A 23,888-nucleotide genomic window follows, 5' to 3' on the forward strand; every position below is an offset into this window, starting at 1 on the left:
TGATTATCCATCCACACTTATCCTCCTCTCCTCTCCATTACCCCTCATATTCTTCTCCTTGTCCATCTCCCTCAGAAATTCAGCTTGGCTGCATAATACGACTTGTTTTCTTGTTTAAAAATACATCAAATTAGAATAAGAAAAGACGCACCATTTCTCTCCCCATCTCAAAGTGTTAGCAATTAGAATGTTTAATTTACTGTCTTCAAACATGTGGGATGATGAGAAAGGTTCCTTGTTGATTGAAAATCAATTAATTTTTCAACAAAGTGCCAATTTAAATTACCCTGAAAAAGACCCACTCATATGATTCATTTGCAGCTGTTTTGTATTTTTTTTAAAAAAACTTTCATTTAAACATTACCCGCACAAAGCTTTTCAAATTTGGCTTCTAGTTTCAAATAAAGCATATCAACACAGGTCACTGGTAGATAGGCTTTCTGGGAAATGAGGTAGGTACACTGCACGTGCTCAGACTTCACAATCTACTAACAGGTTGAAATCTACTAAGACCAATGTTTGGCTTATGGGGGAGGCCATCGAGTAAAACGTTAATGAAGGTGAAGGTTAACGTTAACATTACTAAAAGAGACAAAAGACAGTTTGTTGGATAAATGTAACCACTTTATTGTGAAATTAGTAAAATTTTGCTGTTTTAAATTTTACAAGTTTGTCTTGGACGTTAGAAATTTGTCGTTGTGGGACAAAACTGAAGATAAACTGTCTCAAAGCAATTTGTCAAGTGTATGTAATACAGCGCCATCTAATGACCATAGCCTAAAATTACATATTATGCATCATAAAAATGGGTGTAAGAATTTATAATAGAGCTGATTTGAAAAAACGTGAGTGCAATAATGAAGAAAGTAAACCAAGGTTATATAGACAGGAAGTGTACTCGGATGTAAAATGTTAAGATATAGAGATGATGTGGAGATGCCGGCGTTGGACTGGGGTAAACACAGTAAGAAGTTTAACAACACCAGGTTAAAGTCCAACAGGTTTATTTGGTAGCAAAAGCCACACAAGCTTTCGAGGCTCTGAGCCCCTTCTTCAGGTGAGTGGGAATTCTGTTCACAAACAGAACTTATAAGACACAGACTCAATTTACATGAATAATGGTTGGAATGCGAATACTTACAACTAATCCAGTCTTTAAGAAACAAAACAATGGGAGTGGAGAGAGCATCAAGACAGGCTAAAAAGATGTGTATTGTCTCCAGACAAGACAGCCAGTGAAACTCTGCAGGTCCACGCAACTGTGGGAGTTACAAATAGTGTGACATAAATTCTGATTCTAGGATCGCATGATAAAGACTCAGGAGGAAAAAAGCAGAAATATTTATGTGAAATAGTGTGACATAAACCCAATATCCCGGTTGAGGCCGTCCTTGTGTGTGCGGAACCTGGCTATCAGTTTCTGGAGCAGAAACTGATAGCCAGGTTCCGCACACACAAGGACGGCCTCAACCGGGATATTGGGTTTATGTCACACTATTTCACATAAATATTTCTGCTTTTTTCCTCCTGAGTCTTTATCATGCGATCCTAGAATCAGAATTTATGTCACACTATTTGTAACTCCCACAGTTGCGTGGACCTGCAGAGTTTCACTGGCTGTCTTGTCTGGAGACAATACACATCTTTTTAGCCTGTCTTGATGCTCTCTCCACTCCCATTGTTTTGTTTCTTAAAGACTGGATTAGTTGTAAGTATTCGCATTCCAACCATTATTCATGTAAATTGAGTCTGTGTCTTATAAGTTCTGTTTGTGAACAGAATTCCCACTCACCTGAAGAAGGGGCTCAGAGCCTCGAAAGCTTGTGTGGCTTTTGCTACCAAATAAACCTGTTGGACTTTAACCTGGTGTTGTTAAACTTCTTACCAAGATATAGAGATGCATGCATGTGGGATGTTTATAAAGTGTTTTTGCTTTGGGAATAGTGTAAAAGGGACATGCTACCGAGGGGAAAATGCATTTACAGAGAGTGGAGAACATGCCTCCTAGAAATTAATTAATGAATTGCAAAAGAGAAATGGGCCTCTTTGTCAGTTATTTACTATCAGACTTTTGAATGGTCCTGCCATAGATAAGCGGATCTTTCTCTTCACCCTACCTGTAACTGCAACACAATATTCTGCACTCTCTCCTTTCCTTCTCCCCCCTGTTCATAAGAACTAGGAGTAGGCCACTTGGCCCCTCGAGCCTGCTCAGCCATTCAATAAGATCGTGGCTGATCTTTTTGTGGACTCAGCTCCACTTACCCGCCTGCTCACCATAACCCTTAATTCCTTTACTGTTCAAAAATGTATCTATCCTTGCCTTAAAAACACTCAATGAGGTAGCCTCAACTGCTTCACTGGACAGGGAATTACGCAGATTCACAACCCTCTGGGTGAAGAAGTTCCTCTTCATCTCAGTCCTAAATCTGCTCCCCTTATTTTGAGGCCATGCCCCCAAGTTCTGGTTTCACCCGTCAGCGGAAACAACCTCCCTGCTTTTATCTTATCTATTCCCATCATAATTTTATATGTTTCTATAAGATCTCCCCTCATTCTTCTAAATTCCAATGATGATAGTCCCAGTCTACTTGGTCTCTCCTCATTAGCCAACCCTCACAACTCCGAAATCAACCCAGTGAATCTCCTCTGCACCCCCTCCAGTGCCAGTATATCCTTTCTCAAGTAAGGAGACCAAAACTGTACACTGTACTCCAGGTGTGGCCTCACCAGCATCTTCTGTGTTTTTAAACTCCACGCCTCTAGCAGTGATGGAAAAAATTGCATTTGCCTTCTTAATAACCTGCTGCACCTGCAAACCAACATTTTGTGATTAATGCATAAAGCCACCCAGGTCCCTCCAAACAGCAGCATGCTGCAATTTGTTAACCATTTAAATAACAGTCCATTTTGCTGTTATTCCTACCAAAATGGATGCCCTCACATTTACCAACATTGTACTCCATCTGCCAGAGACTTGCTCAATTATTAAACTATCTATATTCCTTTGCAGACGTTCAGTGTCCTCTGCACACTTTGCTCTACCACTCATCTTGGTGCCATCTGCGAATTTTGACACACTACACTTGGTTCCCAACTTCAAATCATCTATGCAAATTGTAAACCATTTACAATTGTACTCGAACTGTGTGTTTGTCTGTACAGCACGCAGTAAACAATACTTTTCACTGTATCCCAGTACATGTGACAATAAATCAGAAGAAAAAATTGTTATTTTGAGGTACATTTGATTTTACAGCATGCCGAGCTTCATTGTTTAGTACTGGCATTTTCTGGTCAGATTTCAGCGCATGAAGGATCAGGCCCATTTCAGTCAAGTGAAATATTGGGACTTCAATCTTAGTTTGCTTGTATCTCTGTTAGGAGAATGAATCCTGAAGAGGACAGCAAGAATAGGAAAATTGAATGGGACCAGTTCAGACCAGTCTATTTGTAAGTGACAAGGAGAGAAACAAAAGCGAGTAGGAGAGCCACAACCATAAAAAGAATGAGCAGAGATTGGACTTAATGATGGCAATAAATCAGGGATACATGAACCTGGCCAGTGTATTAAACTAGCTGTGCATTAAATAATGTTATGAAATGCTCATATTTCAATACGTCATTTCTGCATTTGACAGTGAGGCTAGATGTGTTTATATAAACAAGACTCTTTAGAAACAGTGTGTCACAGACCATAGTACGGCTGGTAACAATCTTTACACTCTGTAATAATCTGGATCTTGGCATCAGGGCAGGCATCTGCAGATTTATGAATGATAAAAATTTGTACCTAGTGTTATAAAAATACCTTGGCTGAGAAGAAAAAAATACTACAAATCAGCTCAAGGTTGCGGTGAAGGAATGGGCCTGCTTTTGACAGATTACTCTTAGTGGACATATTATAGTGCAATGAGGTTAATGCCTGGTTGTTTAGCATGGTGTAGAACTCTGCACTAATTACTCTCAACATGAAAGAATCATGAGTGTTTTACTGCGTAAGTTGCTGCAGGTTCACCGACACTGCCAGAAAGCAATAGCGGAAATAGATGATTGGATTTCATAGCGAGGATGATCCGATTGATGTGACACAAAGAAGACAATAGTGTTCCTGTCCAAGATTTTGCTTAGCTTGCATGGTACTTATCTAGAATACTGTGTTGAGTTTTGGTCTCTTCACATGGTGTGCATTACAGAGGCATGAGAAAAGGTTAAGAAGGGAATCACTGGATTCGTATCACAGTGGGTTTCGAGAGTTTGGTCACATTACTCAGAAATGTAGCTGTCAAGGAAATTTGTTTGTGGTTTTTAAACTAACAAAGTAATTTGACTGTATACAAATTTAATTAGACGGGTTAGAGAGAATGGGCGGAATCTTATTAATTTAGTGTCAGACTGAAAACCAGTGTGCTGCTCTCCAACTGTTTTCACTCCAGATTTTGAGCACCTGAGTTTGAAAGAAAGAGTTGGGCGTGGTTAATGTCGTCACCCTGGCAGGGCAGGGCCTGACGCAGCTGGCAAGCTCGGCTCCACAGAGGTGGTGGCGCTATCTTCAAAGGGCTCCCTGATCAGCACTGAAGTGAAACTGCATCCCACATGCACTCGCCCGCAGAATGTATGTAGACCGCGTAAGCATAATGTGTAATTAATAATGGGAAAAATAAGATATTCTTTGCTTTTCAAGACAGAAATTCACCACCATATTTTTTGAAATCTTTTAACTAGGCTGAGTCAGATATTGAAATGATCAAACTTTTAGCTTATTATAATATAATTGTGACTTTCCTCTTCAGACAATAGTAGAAGAGCAACTGGTAGTGAAGAGAGTGGCTGACATTCTTATTAATCTATATGCCATGACGGCAGTTATCTCGAGAGCAAGTCGCTCCATCAGCATTGGTCTTCGCAATCATGACCATGAGGTAGGTGGATACTATCTATGCAATGCATAAACCTTCAATTAGACCACCTCAATTGTATTGGATCTTCTGAAATTTCAGGACCAAAACCTTATTTCCAATAATTGAGTTAAATATTTAAAATTACAATAGAAATTAATTATGGGGAGTTTTACCTTTTGCAAGACGGGTCTTCAAAAACAAAAGGAAAATAAATTCTGAGTGCTGGAGTTAGAAATGAATCTTTTCTCTGTTTTAACAGTGGCTTAATGAATCCAGATGAAATCTTTCAAGGAGCAAAACACCTTGTATAGAATCTGACCATTGCTGATGGTGTTAAAAATCTTTTTGTGGCTGGGGTTGAGATTGAATGGGTCATAAAATTAATTTAAAAATAGGGAAGAAAATTAATGAATTCAATCAGGGAGAGGAAGAAAAGGGAGACCGTGTGAATCTGTTGGCTAAAGAGAAATGCGTTGCTTATGAATGTCATTCTTCAGAGTGTTTTCCTTTTTATGTCGCCCCAATTTGATTTTCTTTTCACCCATTCTTAATTTGACTGGATTGTGCGTTAACCCTTGTCAAAGAATTTCCTGCTGTTTAAGTCTCCCTCGCTCTATAAATGGCCTCGAGGAAGCTCGCCTGGGATAATTTGTTCATTCTTTCCTTGTGTGCTCAATGCCTTCCCCCCCCCCCCCAACTGGATGAGCAAATGATTACAGCTCTGTGTGGTGGTGGGGGTGGAATTATAGATGCAAAACAATTTCCTGACACTTCATAGTACAGCAGGATCCCAACACGGCTGCAATATTTGTGTTAGATCAGTAACCCAAATAAATCTGATGAAAAATTGATGATGTTCCACGTGACAACCTTATTTCAATTATCTCCTTCAACTGTGTGCTGCATATGAAATATGATTTAAAACATTCCACATTTTTGAAAACTATTACTTTGTCCAATCTTGAATTTTTTCTTGATAAGTCAGTAATGATTTGACAATTCTTCCTTTATGGAATGGAATGTTTATTATATCGCAGTCTCTTTTATTATCCACCTTGGCAGCCTCTGCAGTTTTGCAACTGATAGTTTCCACTTGATTCCTCTACATCGCATCATGTGTGATTGATTTAGATGGCTGATTATTAGGAGTCTTCTGGTCGATGTGCCAGCGATAGAACAATTCCACGATAACTCCAGACTGGTAGTCGTTCAGCAGGTTGCTTTTCAAAGTTCAGCTCATAAATAGGATATGGACTTTAATGCATACATTAATACAAATTTACATAATAGCCATATGCCATTGGACTACAAAGTCATATTTAGTGAAGAAATGGATGCCTTCCGAAAGAATAGTGTTACAGACAAACCAGAAAGTGCATTTCATGTACATAAAATTACTTAAAATAATTGAGCTGATTATATATGATTTTTATGTTGAGCTTATAATGTCCCTCTATTATTTTGTAATTCTTACGTGAAGTAAAATGATAGATTCAAAAACAGAAAATGTTGGAAAATCTCAGCAGATCTGTCAGCATCTGTGGGGAGAGAATAGAGCCAATATTTTGAATCTAGTTGACCCTTCGTCATAAACGTTGGTTCTATTCTCTCTCCACAGATGCTGTCAGACCTGCTGAGATTGTCCAGCACTTTCTGTTTCAGATTCGGCACGGTAGCACAGTGGTCAGCACTGCTGCTTCACAGCTCCAGGGACCTGGGTTTGATTCCTGGCTTGAGTCACTGTCTGTGTGGAGTTTGCACATTCTCCTCGTGTCTGCGTGGGTTTCCTCTGGGTGCTCCGGTTTCCTCCCACAGTCCAAAGATGTGCGGGTTAGGTTGATTGGCCATGCTAAAATTGCTCCTTAGTGTCCTGGGATGCATAGATTAGAGGGATTAGTGGGTAAAATATGTAGGGCTATGGGGGTAGGACCTGGGTGGGATTGTGGTCGGTGCAGGCTCGATGGGCCGAATGGCCTCTTTCTGTACTGTAGGGTTTCTATGATTCCAGCATCTGCTGGAAAGGATTGACAGATTGATAGCTCTTTAGGGGGCTGGGCACGTGCCGCGGCTGGACGAGGCACCTAACTCTTAGGGCCGACTGACCCATGTTCAACTGCTGTTCACATGGAACCCTTCTCCACTTCGGCCTTCAAAGTTCTCGTTTGAATATTTGCTACTACCACCAAGTTCCCATTTTGCCTTTATAAAATGGTAGATTGTTTTAACCACTTGTTTGGTTTTCTGTCAACCAAATGGAGGGCAATTTTTTTTTCCAGTTTGTTCTAGTGCTCCCTATCGAGCAGATAGCTAAAGGAATCAATGATATCATACTTGGTTCCCTTTCTCTATTTGAAGAATGGTGCATATAAAAATTCACGATAAGACTGTTCCAGATAATGATTTAATCTATCATTCCAATGCCTACAGACAGCACTTGTGAATCAAATTCACTAAAGCCTATGCTCATTTCTAAAATTACATGTTATGTGGCATTGTTTGCATGTTATTTAATAAACCTGTATGTTGCAAGACAGAAACCCCAAAGTAACACATCCTAGCTATCAGGAAATTGAAACTGGGTGTAAAATTCTAAAGAATCAGTTAAAGGAAAAAATTGCATTCATTACTTATGAATTTAGCAGTCATAAATATATTTTCTGTTCCAAAGAAATACAAGTTTATGTAAATTTAGACAAATTAGGTAATCTTCATAACAGGATTTTTCTTGAATAAACATTAAGACCATCAGACCATCTATCACAGTTTCATTTGAGAGCCAGTAAGTGTTTTGACCTTCTTTCCAAAATTGTTACAAACTTTTCAGTAACACATTTAAACACAATAAGAATATTTCTTGACTGTTGTTTATAATTGAGTTTGCCGTGGCTCCAGGAGTAAAATTCTGAATTTCTGTTGAACTGTGTACTTTTTAATTTATTAAAGCATGATTTAATGCATTCTACCAGAGTAAAAGAGAGACAGACTGACGCGTCTGCTTCCTCTTTGGTTTGACTTGATTTCCTGAAAGCTTCTCCAGATGTTCTCTATTTCTGTCACCAGGTTTTACTTGCCAACACCTTTTGCTCTGGGGCCTATTTCCAGAATAATTACCTATTGGCTCAACTACAGAAAAGTGAGTTATTTCATGAATTCAGTGACAGTAACGGTCGTTACTAAGTGCTATATGCATAAGTATTACTTTTGCTGTGATCTCTGGTGATATATTTTGGGAGGGATAGTTTTTAATAAAATCTAAAGAGTGTAAATAATTGTATCTATTTTTAACAAAAAATACGATAAATTTTGATAGGCTGATTTGTGCCCGTGTCCCCAGTGCTAGATGAATGAACTAAATGTTTACAAGGAGACAGGGAATCCGAGTGTAAGTTACTTGGTACCCATTACTTATATAAGCTGGAAAATGGTTCAACAAATTATTTCATTATGAATAAAGATGAAAAGGTTAGAGTTACTTGCTCTTCTTTTCCTTCCTTCCTATTCTGCCTAATTAAAGTTAAATACTACCCCGGGTAGAGTGTGTGTTAAGTGACTTATTTCTTCTCATAGTCGCATGTTATACCAAAGATCTAAAATACTATGAGCCTAGCCTCATTCAAGATGGAAGAAAAATACCAATTCAAACACACCAGCACTGTGGAAATGTAGCTGGGTACTGTTGTGCATCCAGTCAACACTGGTCCTTGTTTTGGGCATCATTGGATGAATTATATCTGAATGAATGAAGAATGATTGGCGAACAATACTTGGGGAGAAATTAGTGGGCGAGGCGTGGACCGTTGACCTTGGGTGTGATTTACCGGTTTTGGGGCGAGCGCGGCTGGAAAATCCCGCCCTTTGTGTGAGTTAAGACATGGGCAGCAGAGTTTGGAATGACCTCAATTTAAGGAGGGTACATCATGAGTGTATTAGAATAGTCAGGTCTGATGTTAGGAATGGCATGAATGAAGATTTCAGTGTAGAAGAGTTGAGGCAGGGGTGGAGGAAGGCAATAGTATGGAGTTGAAAATAGGCGGCTTTAGTCATGATGCAGATATGTAGTTGAAAACTCATCTTGACCTCTATTATGACACAGGTTGCAAACAGTCTGGTTCAACCTCAAACAGTTGCTAGGGAGAGATATGGAATTGGTGACGAGGGCGCAGAGTGTCTGGTGTGGATCAAAGAGAATGATTTCAATCCTCCCAATATTTAATTATTGAAATGTTCTGCACATCCATCACTGAATGTCACGCAAGTAGTTTGGCAGTATAGGGACAGTGGAAGAGTCGAGAGAGGTGATGGTGAGGTAGAGCTGGGTGTCATCTGTATACATGTGGAAACCGACATGTTTTCAGATGATGGCGGCAAAGGGGTAAGATGTAGCTGAGAAATAGGAGGGGTCCAAGGATAGATCGTTGGGGGACATCAGTGGTCATTGGGAATGAGCCATTTATGGCAATTTTCTGGCTAAAATTAGATAATGAAGGAACCAGTCAAGTGGAATGGTGGAGAGCTGTTGGAAGAGAATGCTGTAATCAACTATGTCAAAAGCCAGGATCAGCTGGGGGTTTTTCTCTGAAACATTTTTCCTTTTTGTCCTTTAGATTCTTCTGAAAACCTTGATGACAACATTAAGAAAATAGCGCAGCAGGTGCTGGAAAAGAGAGCATACATCTGCTCCCATCCACTTGACCGAACTTTCTAGAGCATATTTGACCATAAACTGGCTACAATTTTCGAAGTGTGTGCATCTAAATCTGGATATTAACACCAGGCAATAAAACTGAGAAGTATGATTCGAATAATGATTTAAAGCTGATTTACTGAATTTAATTGTAAAAACATTATGCAATATTTTATAAAGCCTGTTTTGTATTTGAAATACAACATCATTTGGCTCTCTCCATTCACCGCTTGCAAGTCTGGAGCAATTTTGTTGTCTGAAGTTAATTTACTTCAGCTCATCATATGGCCCAGTGTGCAAGTGCATCAGATATCGGTTTGATCAACGCAATGTACAAAAGCACCGAGTCACAAACAATCAGGTTATTGTATGTCCATTTCTGTTTTCAGTATTGATTAGAGTACTTCTGTAAGAGGATTGGTTGTTTCTATGATGTTGCTCTTCTCCATTTCCCCATTCAGTGGATTGAGTTTACGATTGTAAATACGTGAGTGCTTATTGCAGTAGACGCTGAAGAAAAAGTGTGGAAATAAGTTAATATGGATTTCATAAAAATGAATAAAGCCACGGTATTGATATAAGTTAAGAGAAATCATTACAGATTTGACCTAAGGATTAAGATTGTTCACTGACTTGGGATAATAGAATAGTAGAAAGCTGAACTACAATAACTGCATATGAACTAATGTGGCACTGTGGGCAGTGTCCCTGCAGCTGAGCCAGAAGCTCCGGGTTTGAGTCCCATCCCAGGACCTGATGGCGAAGGAAGGTATGTTCATAATGAGGTTAAACGGGTTGAGTGTGTCAACCTGAAAATCCTTCCAACAAGCCAAAAATGGCTGGCGGTAAGAGCGGGAGAGACTCCACACTTGATGTGGAGTGATGCCCCTCAAGCTACATGCGCCTGGCAACAGACTAACCACCTGTTCTGGGAATTACTATATGGAAACGGATGAAAGTCTTCCTTAGTGCACCACTAGGTGTAGGAAGAGAATGGGAAATGAGGTAGCATAACCTGTTTAAGGACCTGGATTAGACCATACCTGAAATACTGTGTGCAGTTTTGTCTCCTTATCTGAGGAAGGATGTTCTTTCTACGGAGGGTGTGCAACAAAGGTTTACCAGACTGATTCCTGATATGGCAGGACTGATGTATGAGGAGAGATTGAGTGTGTTAGGATTATATCCGCTGGAGTTTAAAAGAATGAGGGGAAGGGGGGGGTCTCCTAGAAACCTATGAAATTCTAACAGGACTAGACAGGATCGATGCAGGAAGGATGTTCCCAATGGCGGGGCAAATACGAACCACGGTCATAGTCATAAATGGTTTGCCCTGTATCCTCAGACTGAGATTAGGAGAAATTTCTTCACCCAGAGTGGTGAGCAGTTGAGGTCAAAACGTTGTTTGTTTTCAAGAAGTTTGATATAGCTCTTGGGCCTAAAGAGATCAAAGGATATGGGGGGAAAGCGGGAACATGTTACCGAGTTGGATGATCAGCCATGATCATAATGAATGGTGGAACAGGCTCAAAGAGCCAAATGGTTTACTCCTCCTATTTTCTACAATATGGTATCTCTTGATCTGAGACCATTGTTAGTCTGACATGCATTTATTTATCTGCACTCTGGTTGTATAGATCTTAAGATTTGTTCAGTGATTTTAAACTGTTGGCCTCAGCTGGTATTTGTGTTAAGACCAATTTAGTGGCATCCTTTGATTAGTTAACTAAATAATGTACTTGATTGCTACGCAAAATACTGTCACCAGAATTCATTCCATGCAGTTTAGAAGAATGTGAAGTTTCTTCACTGTCGTCGGGTCAAAAACCAGGAACTTCCTTCTAGCACTGAGTGTACCTGCAGCACGTGGACAGCAGTGGCTTAAAAAGGCATCTCACCACCACATTCTTGAGGGCAATAAAGGATTGGCAGAAAATGCTGGCTACAATCCATGAAAGAATGAATTTAAAAATAGACATTGTATTCTTGAAGAAAGCTGTGTGAAAATACTTAAATCAGAATGCAATATTATAATTATTGTTATTGAGTTTTGCAGCACAGAAAAAGGCCCTTCAGCCCATGGTGTTTGTGCCAGCCATCAAGCATTCATCTATTATCCCATTTTCCAGCACTTGGCAAAGCGTTTCAAGTGCTCATCTAAATGGTTCTTAAATGTTGAGGGTTCTCATATCTACCAACCTTTCAGGCAGTGAGTTCCAGATTCCCACCACCCCTCTGAGTGAAAAGGTTTTTCCTCAGATCCCCTCTAAATCTCCACATTACCTCAAATCTATGCCCACTGGTTATTGACCTCTACTGAGGGGAAAAGTTCCTTCCTATCTGTCCTGTCTACGTCCTTCATAATGTGGGTTCACTGACTTAGTTAATAAATTTGTCTTTAAATACCAGTACTGTTAGAGGTTGCACAAATTAATAAAAGGCTGAACCAATTACTTTTAGTAATACCGTTTCAAATCAATTTTACCAACACATCAGTGGTTCTCTTACTTGAAATCATTCCCTCTGAGATCAGCAAACTTCTTGTGCTCCATGTTATAACGAGGAATTACGTTAGAATTCATTTTCCAGCTACGCTTATCATTTAAACCTGGGGCAAATCCTTTGGTGATTTCTCGCTGATCTGGGGACTTGCATCTTAAATCTTCAGCATCTGAGTAAGTTGTATGCTAAGGCAAAAATAACACACCATTCACTTTGAACTGTTTAATCACAAAATTGAGGACTTTAGCTTGTCTAAAATAAATACTATTTACTAGCAGCTCTAAGACAAGAGGAACCTTGAGCAAATTGGGAGATTTTTCTGGAAGTGTGTGTTCCGCATTCCAAATTCTATATTCAACATAATTACTTGTCACGATTGAGCCCTTCACTATTGACAATAATGAGGACCTCTCTACAACTTGCTTTTATGCATAACCTTTAACAAAGAAAAAAGGTCCCACAAACACTCTCTCTTGGCAGGAATGGGGGGCTTAAATTCCACCAACTATCTTCGGCCTAATTCCTGTTTCATCTGGAGGAAATTGTGACTCGCCTTAAAACTGGATGTTGGATTAGTCTTGCAGCGGAGAGATAGAGTTCAGGGTTGTGAGTTCACATCTGGAAACAGATGATGCTTGCAGTGACGACAGCGTGGAGCAGCCTTTGCAGGAAAGAAACGATCCTTGGGGCTGGGGATGGTCCAGTTGTGAGTAGGAAGAGAAAAGGTTGCTGTAGATTCTCTGGGTGCAATTGAATAGGTACGTGACGGCAATCTTATTAAAATGGTTAGCAAAGAAGTGAGCAATAGAGAAGTGGACTGTCAAAGTTAAAGAGAGCGTATTGAATGTTAATGCATCACAGATACAGAAAATATAATTTGTGACTTTGGTTAGGGCCATTTTATCGCTGTGGCAGGAATCTCATTGGAAAGAATCAAAGAGTGCTGCATGGAAAGAGGGTGCCTTTTTTGGGAGTACACGCCATGTTCCAAGATCTTGGACAACAAAGAGAGATTGGAGATGAGGTTGTAATTTGCATGGAATTAGGAATCAATAGTTTTTTTTTTGCAGGAGATTGATGATGGCTTTGAAGTGGGGATTCATTTAAAATTTCAGCTGACATCGAAGGCCAGGAAGAAAAGTTGGTCAGCAGTTTAACGGAAATGGAATTTAGGGAGCAAGGAGTGACTCCAGGAATGAGATGAGCTTGGAGAGAGAATGAAGGGAGGCAACAGATACTCTAAACAGATGCATGTACATGGTTAGGGCATGGGGGGATGTGTGGGAAGTCTGGGAATGGTTTGGTTTGATGGGCAAAGGAAAAGGCAGGGAAGGGTGAAGAGTATTCTCAATCGCATGACAAAATGTCCATGTTGCTATTATGCAATTTAGAAAAAGAGGTCACTGAGACTGGCCTGAATTTAGCAGCTGCTTTTCACATCTCTATACAAATGAAAAAAAAATGCCTGCTGCTGTCTTGTATTATGACAACTTCAAATAGTTAAATGTCAGTACATGCAGTGCAAGAGATTTCTGAATTGAGGAGGTAACTCATGCACTACTAAAGGGAGAGAGAATGTCAGAGAGAACATCACCTATTGCACTTTTGTGCACACTGCCTACTATGCAGTCAGTACTGGGTTGCTGATCTTCTGAAAATCATGTGTAGGTTGTGCACCAAAATATAAATAACTATATATAATATATACATAAAATCAAATGCTATGATCTTTTTAAAAGTTTTGAAATGTGATTATAACTCAATTTTCATTGAAAATATTTTTTTCATCTGTTTGCAAAAATGTCATTAAGTTTACTGTTTATGAACCATGTTTACAATTAACACATAATAAAACTTTTTTATATCCTGGTTTTTTTTCAAATACATTGTGGTAAGCAAAAGTAGACAAGTTTCTGATGTTCTTAAGCCAGTGTATATTATGGATGCGGTAAGACTATTGTAGATTTAGACGGTATTTAGACACAAGCACAGGGTGGATTGTGTGACTCTTAAGTACCCAAAAAGGCTTAGATGATTCAAAATAAACATTTGTATGGGTTTATTCTTACATCAGAAGCTTATATTGAACTGACTTAAGCACTGTATATTCTAAATAGACAACATTTTGAAAAGCGCTGAAAAAGAAAATCAGCAAAAAGACATACCTTTGTCAATGTATTATATGCTATTTTGATGTTTACATCTGAACTAATCTCAGTTGAGAATCAAGTAGGAGGAATGAGATGGCTGAAATGGAGGCTGCTTAGGGCACTAAATAATATAGCTGAGAGGAGAGAATGATAATGAAAACAATATTCCTCAGCTGATCGTAGTCAGGGAAGGAGGAATTGCAGCCCTATATTACCCAACACGCTTAAAAATGAAAGAAGTTAATCCTGTGGATGATGGAAATGAGTTGCTGCGGTTAGACAATTTTATTGGGTTCGGGTTACATTGGAAATATGTTGCAGCCTCCCATGAAAATATTTAACAATTAAAAATGAGATGTGCTGTGTAAATAGAACAATATTTTAAAGTGATAACTAAATATATATGGGAGCACCCAAGCGAATGAGTCTGCTTTGCTGAATGCAATGCATTACAACTGTCTTGTGAAGTATATTTAAAAAGCCATGAGATGATATGCATCTTGGCTTGGTAATAGGAATGACTCAGTTTGGAAACAGCGGATAGACATTATTGCACCAATCAGTGTCATTGATCATAAAATGGTCGCATTCTAAATAGCTTAGGAATTAACATGCTGAAGATTGGAAAACACATACATATATATAGTGTGTGTGTGTATATATGTCTGTGTGTGTGTATATAAATATAAAAAACGTTAAGGAATTAAACTATATAAATTGGGTGGAAGGACTTGCTCAGTACAGTGGTTAGCACTGCTGCCTCGCAGTGCCAGGGACCTGGGTTCGATTTCGGCCTTGGGTGACTGTCTATGTGTGGAGTTTGCACATTCTCCCCGTGTTTGCGTGGGTTTCCTCCGGGTGCTCCAGTTTCCTCCCACTGTCCACAAATGTACAGGTTAAGTGGATTGGCCATGCTAAGTTGCCCCTTAGCGTGCCAAGATGTGCAGGTTAGGGGAATTAATGGTGTAAATATGTGGAGTTACAGGGATAGGGCAAGAATGGGCCAGGATAAGATGTTCAGTCGGAGAGTTGGTGTAGACTCGATGGGCCAAATGGCGGCCTCTTGTGCTGATGGGATTCTATGATTCTAACATTTTATGCCGGATAATTGCTGAGCTTGCAAGATACATATAGATAGGATCAATTAATAGGGCAAACCAAGAATTTGATTCTCAACGGACTGTCCAAGTTTTTCAGAAGCAAAATGAGGATAAGCAAAATAAATCTGAATGCAGAAATGTGAAAAAGGTTACTGTGATGAATATAGGGATCAGCAACAATATGTGAAGCAGGTTGTTAAGATGGGCAAATAAGTCTGGAAAACAACTCAGCTGCAAATGTAAAATATAACTAAGAAATGCTTTCAACTCTAATTGCAGTCGGGGAGAATTGAGAAACTCTCAAAGGTCCTCATGAAGCAGAAACTAAGGATAAGCATAAGATAGTTATTAAACTAAATGATTATTTACTCTGGATATTTCTAGCAAAGACATGAGCAACATACATTCTAAACTGCATTAACCCAACCGCAATTAATGGCTTCAATGTAAATTATTTGGAATTGAAGTTGGGCAAAGAGGGATCAATATTAATCGATCCCCAGGGATGGATGCTATTCATTCCAGAGTACGAAGACATGAGAAGAGATTTATGAGATCGTGGTGGTCATAATGAGAGGGCAGAATGAACACTGATAGGCTCCAGGTAGACTGGAAACTGACTGTGTTGTACATTTTCCAAAAAAAGGATGACAAAGCAGACACAGGCAACTAAAAAGATTCATTAATCTTCCACCAACGCTAGGTAAAGTTAAGGAATTGATTTAACAGCGTCGACTTTCTTTTGAGGAAATAAAATCTCCAAAAGACTACAGAAAATCTACCAAAATATTATACAAAGACTTGGCTGAGAGTAATGTACTCGAGGTAGGATTCAGAGTTACAATTTGCAAATGAACTAGAATTTTGCAGAAGACAAAGGTACATTTGTTAGAAGAGTTGTGCTCTGGTTTAATGGAGCGTCTTAGGAATTGTTTTCATACGTTACAAATTTATATCAACAAATTGGGTTCAGAAGCACTCTGCTATCTAAGTGAGGCAATTGATTCTGAGGAGGCAGCTTGCAAACTATGTGGAATTAGTGGAGTAATGGCTAAAACAAACAAATGTAAAGTCCACATAGGAATACAAAATCAGCAGGGTAATTGGAATATTGAAATATATATATAAAACTCGGGTGGAAATTGTATCACGTCAGACCACACTTTGAGTACTGTGAGAGACAAGGACTACGTCTAAGCCCTGAAGGCATTTCAGAGAACAAACTTGAGGCAAACCCTCAGTATAAACATACTGAAAGCAGCTGTTGCTGGATCAAAATCCCGGAACACCCTTTCCAACAGCACTGTGGGTGTGTCTATACCACTGGGACTGCAGAGTTTCAAGGCGGCAGCTCGCCACCACCTCAGTGATAATTAAGGATGGGCAATAAATGCTGGCCTAGCCAGTAAAGCCCACATTCTGAAGTGAATAAAAAGCTATGGGATGAGTAATACCAGACTTAAGGAATTGACCATATTGACAGAGAGAAAATATTATGAAAAGAAAGATTCAGGAAATTGCTTAAAACGATGAGAATAGTACAAAAGCGGTAGAGGTTCAAATTAGTAAAAGAGACATTTCGGACTGAGGTCAGAACATTGTTTGCACAAAGAGTAAATAATCCATGGAATAAATTCCCAAATACATCAGCATGAAACAAATTGAGGATTTTTTTAAAAAAAGAACTAACAACTTGATGCACATTGAATACATTCTAAATGAGTGAACTCAGGCCAAATATGGGACAAAAGGCACCTATCATCTACATTTATCTTGTGAACAATCTCTAAGAGTATCTGGATAGAAGTGTAAAAGAAAGATCTTGCAATAACGTGGGGAAACACCGGTCAATTTACAAATAGCAAGGTCCACAAAAAACTGACTACATTACATGTTTCGGGGTGCAGATGGTTGATAACAGCAGGAGGGCTTTGCTCTGATCTTCAAAAAGTGCCATGAAATTTTTTACACCCATCTGAGAGGGGAGGTGGAGCAATATTAATTACATCCTTTGTTGTAATCTTTTACAATTCTATGCAGTTAATGCAACACTCCTTCAGTACTGCATTGAAGTGTCAGCCTAGATTCAAGCCCTGGAGATGGGCTTGAATTTGCAATTTTCTAATCCAAATTCAAGAGCGTTACCACTGAACCAAGGCTGGTATCTTCATTGGCCGCATGTACGATTTCTTCTTTTCCACCAGGAACCACTCTAATCAATTTATAATTATCTGATTGTCTTGCTCACATTGATATTAAATTGAATAAGTTTAAGAATAAAGCAAGCTCTACTTTCCACCAATTGAAGATTATTTTGAGATTTTTGTCGGATGACATTTTCTTTCCTCAACTCATTTGTTTTAAGTAGCTACAATTAATTAGTGGTTGACATGGAGATCATTGCATCCTTTTAGGGAAAAATATGGACAAATATTTCAGAAGATGGCATAGCCACAGGCAATGTGTTTAAGTTTTGGATTGATCTCGCAAAAACAGCCAAAATGACCCCTCTGTGTGGCAAACGTTTGCAATTTGATGTACATTTTCTCAACGGTCGATTTCAGGAACTGGAGTTTGTGAGCGTGCATTACCAAATCCACACGTATTTATGGATTACATTTACAGCAGCTTTCAATTCACAGATGAATTATCTGCTTCCTCTGTGACTTGATGATTCGCAATTACAAAAACTGTGGGTGGGAGCTTTTCATTTTGTGGAAAAAGGTTGAGCAAAACATGTATGGTGTTAGCTTGAAAATCAATACAACGTCACTGCAGCTTACTTAGTAAAGCATCGTGAGAAAGATTTTAGTTGACCTTTCTGAGTTGACCATCTCTAGGTTGTGAGATACAAAGTGGATTTTGCTGTTCATGTATTCTGTAATGACTTAAAAGGAAACAAGCTTACAGATCCTTCAAAAAATTGTTTTCTACATAACCTGTGTATGCAGTACCTTTTGAAAAGTGAAGGGCTGCTTGAGTGTGGCTCTCCCAGGCTTGTCTAGCTGTGTGCAATCTTCCGGCTCCATTGTCTGTAACTCAAAAGCTACATTACGTGGACATTTATCCTTGGTATTGTCTGCTATCATTTTTGAGCGCCAGTCCTCATAACCTTTGTAAATAGCATCAAGTTGTTCCGCTCTTAAAGTATCACCTGAAATGCAAAATTCCATGCAATATTTTAATTTTTCTTTTTAAATTGTCATTATATATGAAAATTTCAGACAGGAAAAGACTGCTATTCCATCCAGATTGTCCCATATCATCATGATGTCTTCCACAATTGGACACTGCTGTCCCCTGAGAATGCATGGCATCTCTTGGGAAAGGCAAAATAAACTGTAGTTTTCACACATTGTGGAATGGAAGATGGTTAAATTTGCAAGATTGGCAAGAACTCATTAAAAGGAATACCAAAATAAAGAACCATTCAATCCAGTGAAAGAAACTGCACATAGATGATTCTGCTTAATGCATTACTCTTCCCAAGAGTTACGGTACCATCTGATATGAGAACACCCCATATGGAGAACTGATTAGGATTCTGGTGTACTCCAGTATACTACTTTTATGGCATTCTTCAGCTATAATTTTCCTTAAACAATAATTCATTAAATGGTTTACATTGGCATAGCTACACTATGCTGCAAAAACTATATAATGGATTAGTGTTAGATTAGTTAAAGTTCCGGTGGGTCAAAGCGATTTTTCTGTAAATACCAGTAATTTTAATTCTCAAATGCAAAGTTTAATGCTGTTAGTGTGTGAAATTTTTATAACTGCATTCACATATCTTAATAAATACCAAGTACCATTTTTTGTTATGATTGTCAAAATCTGCAACCCAAGCATTTGCGATAGTAACATGGAGACTTTAGAGTCAAATTTGGCCAATAGCACAGGGAAAAAGATGATTAACAAAGTACTTGTCCAGAAGTCCAGGGAAAGATCAGAGCCAGGTCATTCAGGGGAAAAGTTAGGGAATCGTTCAACCAATGCTGTAAGTGTGGATGTCTCTCCTGCAGAAAGTAGTAAATGCTCGATTAATCTTAAATCTGAAACTGATAGGTTTTTTTAAAAACAAGGTTTTTTTTAAAAACAAGGTTTGTAAAGGATATGAATCAAGGCAGACGGATGGAGTAGCGATACAGATTAACATTAGAGACTCTAGCAGCAGAATGTCCCACTCCTGTTCCTATAATCAATGGGAATAACAAGTGCGTGGTTTGTCCATCGAGTCACAAACCCAAACACTAGGTGGCAAACTGAAAATCTACCCCATTAACTTTGAAATAATGGATAAAAGCAAATTACTGCGGATGCTGGAATCTGAAACCAAAAGAGAAAATGCTGGAAAATCTCCGCAGGTCTGGCAGCATCTGTAAGAAAGTGACAAAGGTTCCTCTGGACTCAAACGTCAGCTCTTTTCTCTCCTTACAGATGCTGCCAGACCTGCTGAGATTTTCCAGCATTTTCTCTTTTGGTTTCAACTTTGAAATAATGCTGTGGAACAGTTGTGTATAAACATTTAATGCATTTGTCCAAAATTCCCCTTCCACGAATTTAGTAAAGGTATGCTCCAGAGATTTTTAAAAAATAATTAATTTATGGGATGTGGGCGTTGCTGGCGAGGCCAACATTTATTCCCCATCCCTAACTGTCCTTGAGAAGGTGGCGGATCTTGAACTGCTGCAGTCCGTGTTGTGTAGGTACACCCACAGTGCTGGTTGGGAGGGAATTCCAGGATTTTGACCCAGCAACATTGAAGGAACAGTGATATGGTTGCTGGTTATGATAGTGAGTGGCTTGGAAGGGGACATCCCGGTGTGTTTTTCTGATGTATCTGCTGCCCTTGTCCTTCTAGATGGTAGTGTCATTAGTTTGGAAGGTGCTGTCTAAGGAGCCTTGGTGAGTTCCTTCAATAGATCTTGCAGATGGTATACACTAGTGCCACTGTGCATCAGTGGTGGAGGGAGTGAATGTTTGTGGAAGGGATACCAATCAAGTGGGCTGTTAAGTCCTGGATTGCATCAAGCTTCTTGAGTGTTGTTGGAGCTTCACTCATCCAGGCAAGGGGAGAGTATTCCATCATCCTCCTGACTTGTACCTTGTTGATCGTGGACAGGCTTTGGAGAGTCGGGAGGTGAGTTGCTCGCTGCAGGATTTCTAGCCTCTGACCTGCTCTTGAAGCCACAGTATTTATATGGCAAATCCAGATGAGTTTCTGGTCAATGGTAACACGCCCAAGTTGTTGATAGAGGGGGATTCAGCAAAGGTAATGCCATTGAATGTCAAGGGGCTATGGTTAGATTACTATTGGAGATAATCATTGCATGGCATCTGTGTGACTCAAATGTTATTTGCCACTAGTCATCCCAAGCCTGAATATTGTGCAGGTCTTGCTGCATTTGGACATGGACTGCTTCCTCACTTCTGACTTATGATGGAAGGTCATTGATGAGGCAGCTGTGGATGGTTGGGTCTAGATAAAAATGTCCAAGAAACTTCTTTATAATTCTGCAACTGCTTCATGCTCATATGGCTCTAACTATCGTGAATGGGAGATCTGAAGCAGCTCCTTTCTCAATTCCCACCAGTGTCAAGCATGGCTGTCTTGACAGTCCCCATATTATTTACAATCTGCCTGATAGAGGCTATTCACCTCATCAAAGATCAGCTTCCCTCTGGTGCGAGTATGAATGTCGCCCAGATGGAAAACCCTTTAACCTCAGTTACCTCCGTTCCAAAAAATATGAGCCAGAATTTTACCGGCCTGCCCGCCAGGGGATCAGAGTGGGCGAGGGGCAGAGCATAGGAAGGTCCGTTGACCTTGAGCGGGATTTTACGGTTTTGTAAGAGGCCGTAAAATCCCACCCATTGCCTACAGTTTGCGGATGACTGCAGTCTTGATGCCCCCTCTTGCATCAGATCTGCAAACCACTCTTGATATCTTCAATTCTGCATACAAGGGACTCGGCGTGTTCTTGAACATTGCCAAAACAAAACTCATAGGTCAACCCAGACCTGGTCAGTCAAATATTTTCAGCCAGAGCTGGTCAGTCCAAAGATGTATGGGTTAGGTGGATTGGCCATGCTAAATTGCCCTAGTGTCAGGGGGACTAGCTAGGGTAAATGCATGGGATTGTAGGGATAGGGCCTGGGTGGGATTGTGGTCGATGCAGACTTGATGAACCAAATGGCCTCCTTCTGCACTATAGGATTCTATGATTCTATTCCACTTCATAGATATGCTGAAGGAGACACTGCATATAGGATTCTTAAGGAGCTTTACACTGCATATAGGATTCTTAAGGAGCTTTCTTAAGGAGCTGAGAGAATGTTTCCCCTCCTAGCAGAGCCTAGGATCAAAAGGCATTGAAATAAAGGGGCAACAATTTAAGACTGAGATGAGGAGGGATTTCCTTTCTCAAAGGATTGGGAGTCTTTGGAACTAACTCCTTGGCACAAAGCTTTGGGGGCAGAGTACTTGTGTATATTCAAGGCTAAGATAGATTTTTGATCAGTTTTGATCATGACCCTTGATCAAGGGTTATGGGAAAGGGCAGGAAAGTGGACATGAGATACATGACATGTATAGGCAACAGGGAGCAAATAAGATGCTTGAGGAGTATAAAAAGTGCAAGAAACTACTCGAGGAAGAAATCAGGAGGGCTAAAAGACATAAGGTTGCTTTGGCAGACAAGGCGAAGGATAATCCTAAGAGCTTCTACAGGTATATTAAGAGCAAAAGGATAGTAAGGGATAAAATTGGTCCTCTTGAAGATCAGAGTAGTCGGCTATGTATGGAACCAAAAGAAATGGGGGAGATATTAAATGGGTTTTTTGCAACCATATTTACTAAGGAAACTGGCATGGAGTCTATGGAAATAAGGCAAACAAGTAGGGAGGTCATGGAACCTACACAGGTTAAAGGGGAGGAGCTGCTTGCTGTCTTGAGGCAAATCAGAGGAGATAAATCCCCAGGACTGGACAGGTTATTCCCTTGGACCTTGAAGAAGACTTGTGTTGAAATTGCAGGGGCCCTGGCAGATATATTTAAAATGTCGGTATCCACGGGTGAGGTGCCGGATGATTGGAGGATAGCTCACATTGTTACGTTGTTTAAAAAAGGCTCAAAAAGTAATGCGGGAAATTATAGGCCGGTAAGTTTGACGTCAGTAGTAGGTAAATTATTGGAAGGAGTACTAAGAGATAGGATCTACAAATATTTAGTTAGACAGGGACTTATTAGGGAGAGTCAACATGGCTTTGTGCATGGTAGGTCATGTTTAACCAATCTGTTAGAGTTTTTCGAAGAGGTTACCAGGAAAGTGGATGAAGGGAAGGCAGTGGATGTTGTCTACATGGACTTCAGTAAGGCCTTTGACAAAGTCCCGCATGGGAGGTTAGTTAGGAAGGTTCAGTCGCTAGGTATACATGGAGAGGTAGTAAATTGGATAAGACATTGGCTCAAAGGAAGAAGCCAGAGAGTGGTAGTGGAGGATTGCTTCTCTGAGTGGAGGCCTGTGACTAGTGGTGTGCATGATGTGGAAATGCCGGCGTTGGACTGGGGTAAACACAGTAAGAAGTCTAACAACACCAGGTTAAAGTCCAACAGATTTATTTGGTAGCAAACACCACTAGCTTTCGGAGCACTGTTCCAAGGAGCAGCGCTCCGAAAGCTAGTGGCGTTTGCTACCAAATAAACCTGTTGGACTTTAACCTGGTGTTGTTAGACTCCTTACTAGTGGTGTGCCACAGGGACCAGTGCTGGGTCCATTGTTGTTTGTCATCTATATCAATGATCTGGATGATAATGTGGTAAATTGGATCAGCAAATTTGCTGATGATACAAAGATTGGAGGTGTAGTGGACAGTGAGGAAGGTTTTCAAAGCTTGCAGAGGGATTTGGACCAGCTAGAAAAATGGGCTAAAAAATGGCAGATGGAATTTAATGCAGCCAAGTGTGAGGTATTGCACTTTGGAAGGACAAACCAAGGTAGAACATACAAGGTAAATGGTAGGACACTGAAGAGTGTAGTAGAACAGAGGGATCTGGAAATACAGATACATAATTCCCTAAAAGTGGCGTCACAGGTAGATAGGGTCGTAAAGAGTGCTTTTGGTACATTGGCCTTTATAAATCAAAGTATTGAGTATAAGAGCTGGAATGTTATGGTGAGGTTGTATAAGACATTGGTGAGGCCAAATTTAGAGTATTGTGTGCAGTTTTGGTCATCTAATTACAGGAAGGATATTAATAAGGTTGAAAGAGTGCAGAGAAGGTTTACAAGGATGTTGCCGGGACTTGAGAAACTGAGTTACAGAGAAAGGTTGAATAGGTTAGGACTTTAGTCCCTGGAGCGAAGAATGAGGGGAGATTTGATAGAGGTGTATAAAATTATGATGGGTATAGATAGAGTGAATGCAAGCAGGCTTTTTCCACTGAGGCTAGGGGAGAAAAAAACTAGAGGACATGGGTTAAGGGTGAAGGGGGAAAAGTTTAAAGGGAATATTAGGGGAGGCTTCTTCACACAGAGAGTGGTGGGAG

The 23,888-nt window shown here is 39.8% G+C and overlaps 2 protein-coding genes across 3 annotated transcripts in view; one reads left to right on the forward strand and one right to left on the reverse strand.

Moving 5' to 3' along the window:
• Positions 1 to 9,793, forward strand: part of acad9 (acyl-CoA dehydrogenase family, member 9) — a 55,480-nt gene extending 45,687 nt beyond the window's left edge. The window contains exons 16-18 of one of the 2 annotated variants that reach the window (XM_078209682.1): positions 4,794 to 4,922; positions 7,962 to 8,034; positions 9,506 to 9,793. In XM_078209682.1, coding sequence (XP_078065808.1) covers positions 4,794 to 4,922; positions 7,962 to 8,034; positions 9,506 to 9,606 — 303 coding nt within the window. In that variant the 3' untranslated portion in view covers positions 9,607 to 9,793. Of the gene's footprint in view, positions 1 to 3,013; positions 3,242 to 4,793; positions 4,923 to 7,961; positions 8,035 to 9,505 lie in introns of those variants that run through there. The other variant, XM_078209683.1, reaches the window with a different exon arrangement.
• LOC144491874 (uncharacterized protein FLJ43738-like) overlaps positions 9,708 to 23,888 on the reverse strand; it is a 35,945-nt gene continuing 21,764 nt past the window's right edge. The window contains exons 8-10 of the mRNA XM_078210163.1: positions 18,292 to 18,491; positions 12,094 to 12,272; positions 9,708 to 10,095 (exon numbers count right to left, since the gene is read on the reverse strand). Of these exons, the coding sequence (XP_078066289.1) occupies positions 9,981 to 10,095; positions 12,094 to 12,272; positions 18,292 to 18,491 (494 nt within the window). The 3' untranslated portion in view covers positions 9,708 to 9,980. The remainder of the gene's footprint in view (positions 10,096 to 12,093; positions 12,273 to 18,291; positions 18,492 to 23,888) is intronic.

This window comes from Mustelus asterias, chromosome 3 (genome assembly GCF_964213995.1).
Source record: "Mustelus asterias chromosome 3, sMusAst1.hap1.1, whole genome shotgun sequence".
Taxonomy (NCBI): Eukaryota; Metazoa; Chordata; class Chondrichthyes; order Carcharhiniformes; family Triakidae; genus Mustelus; species Mustelus asterias.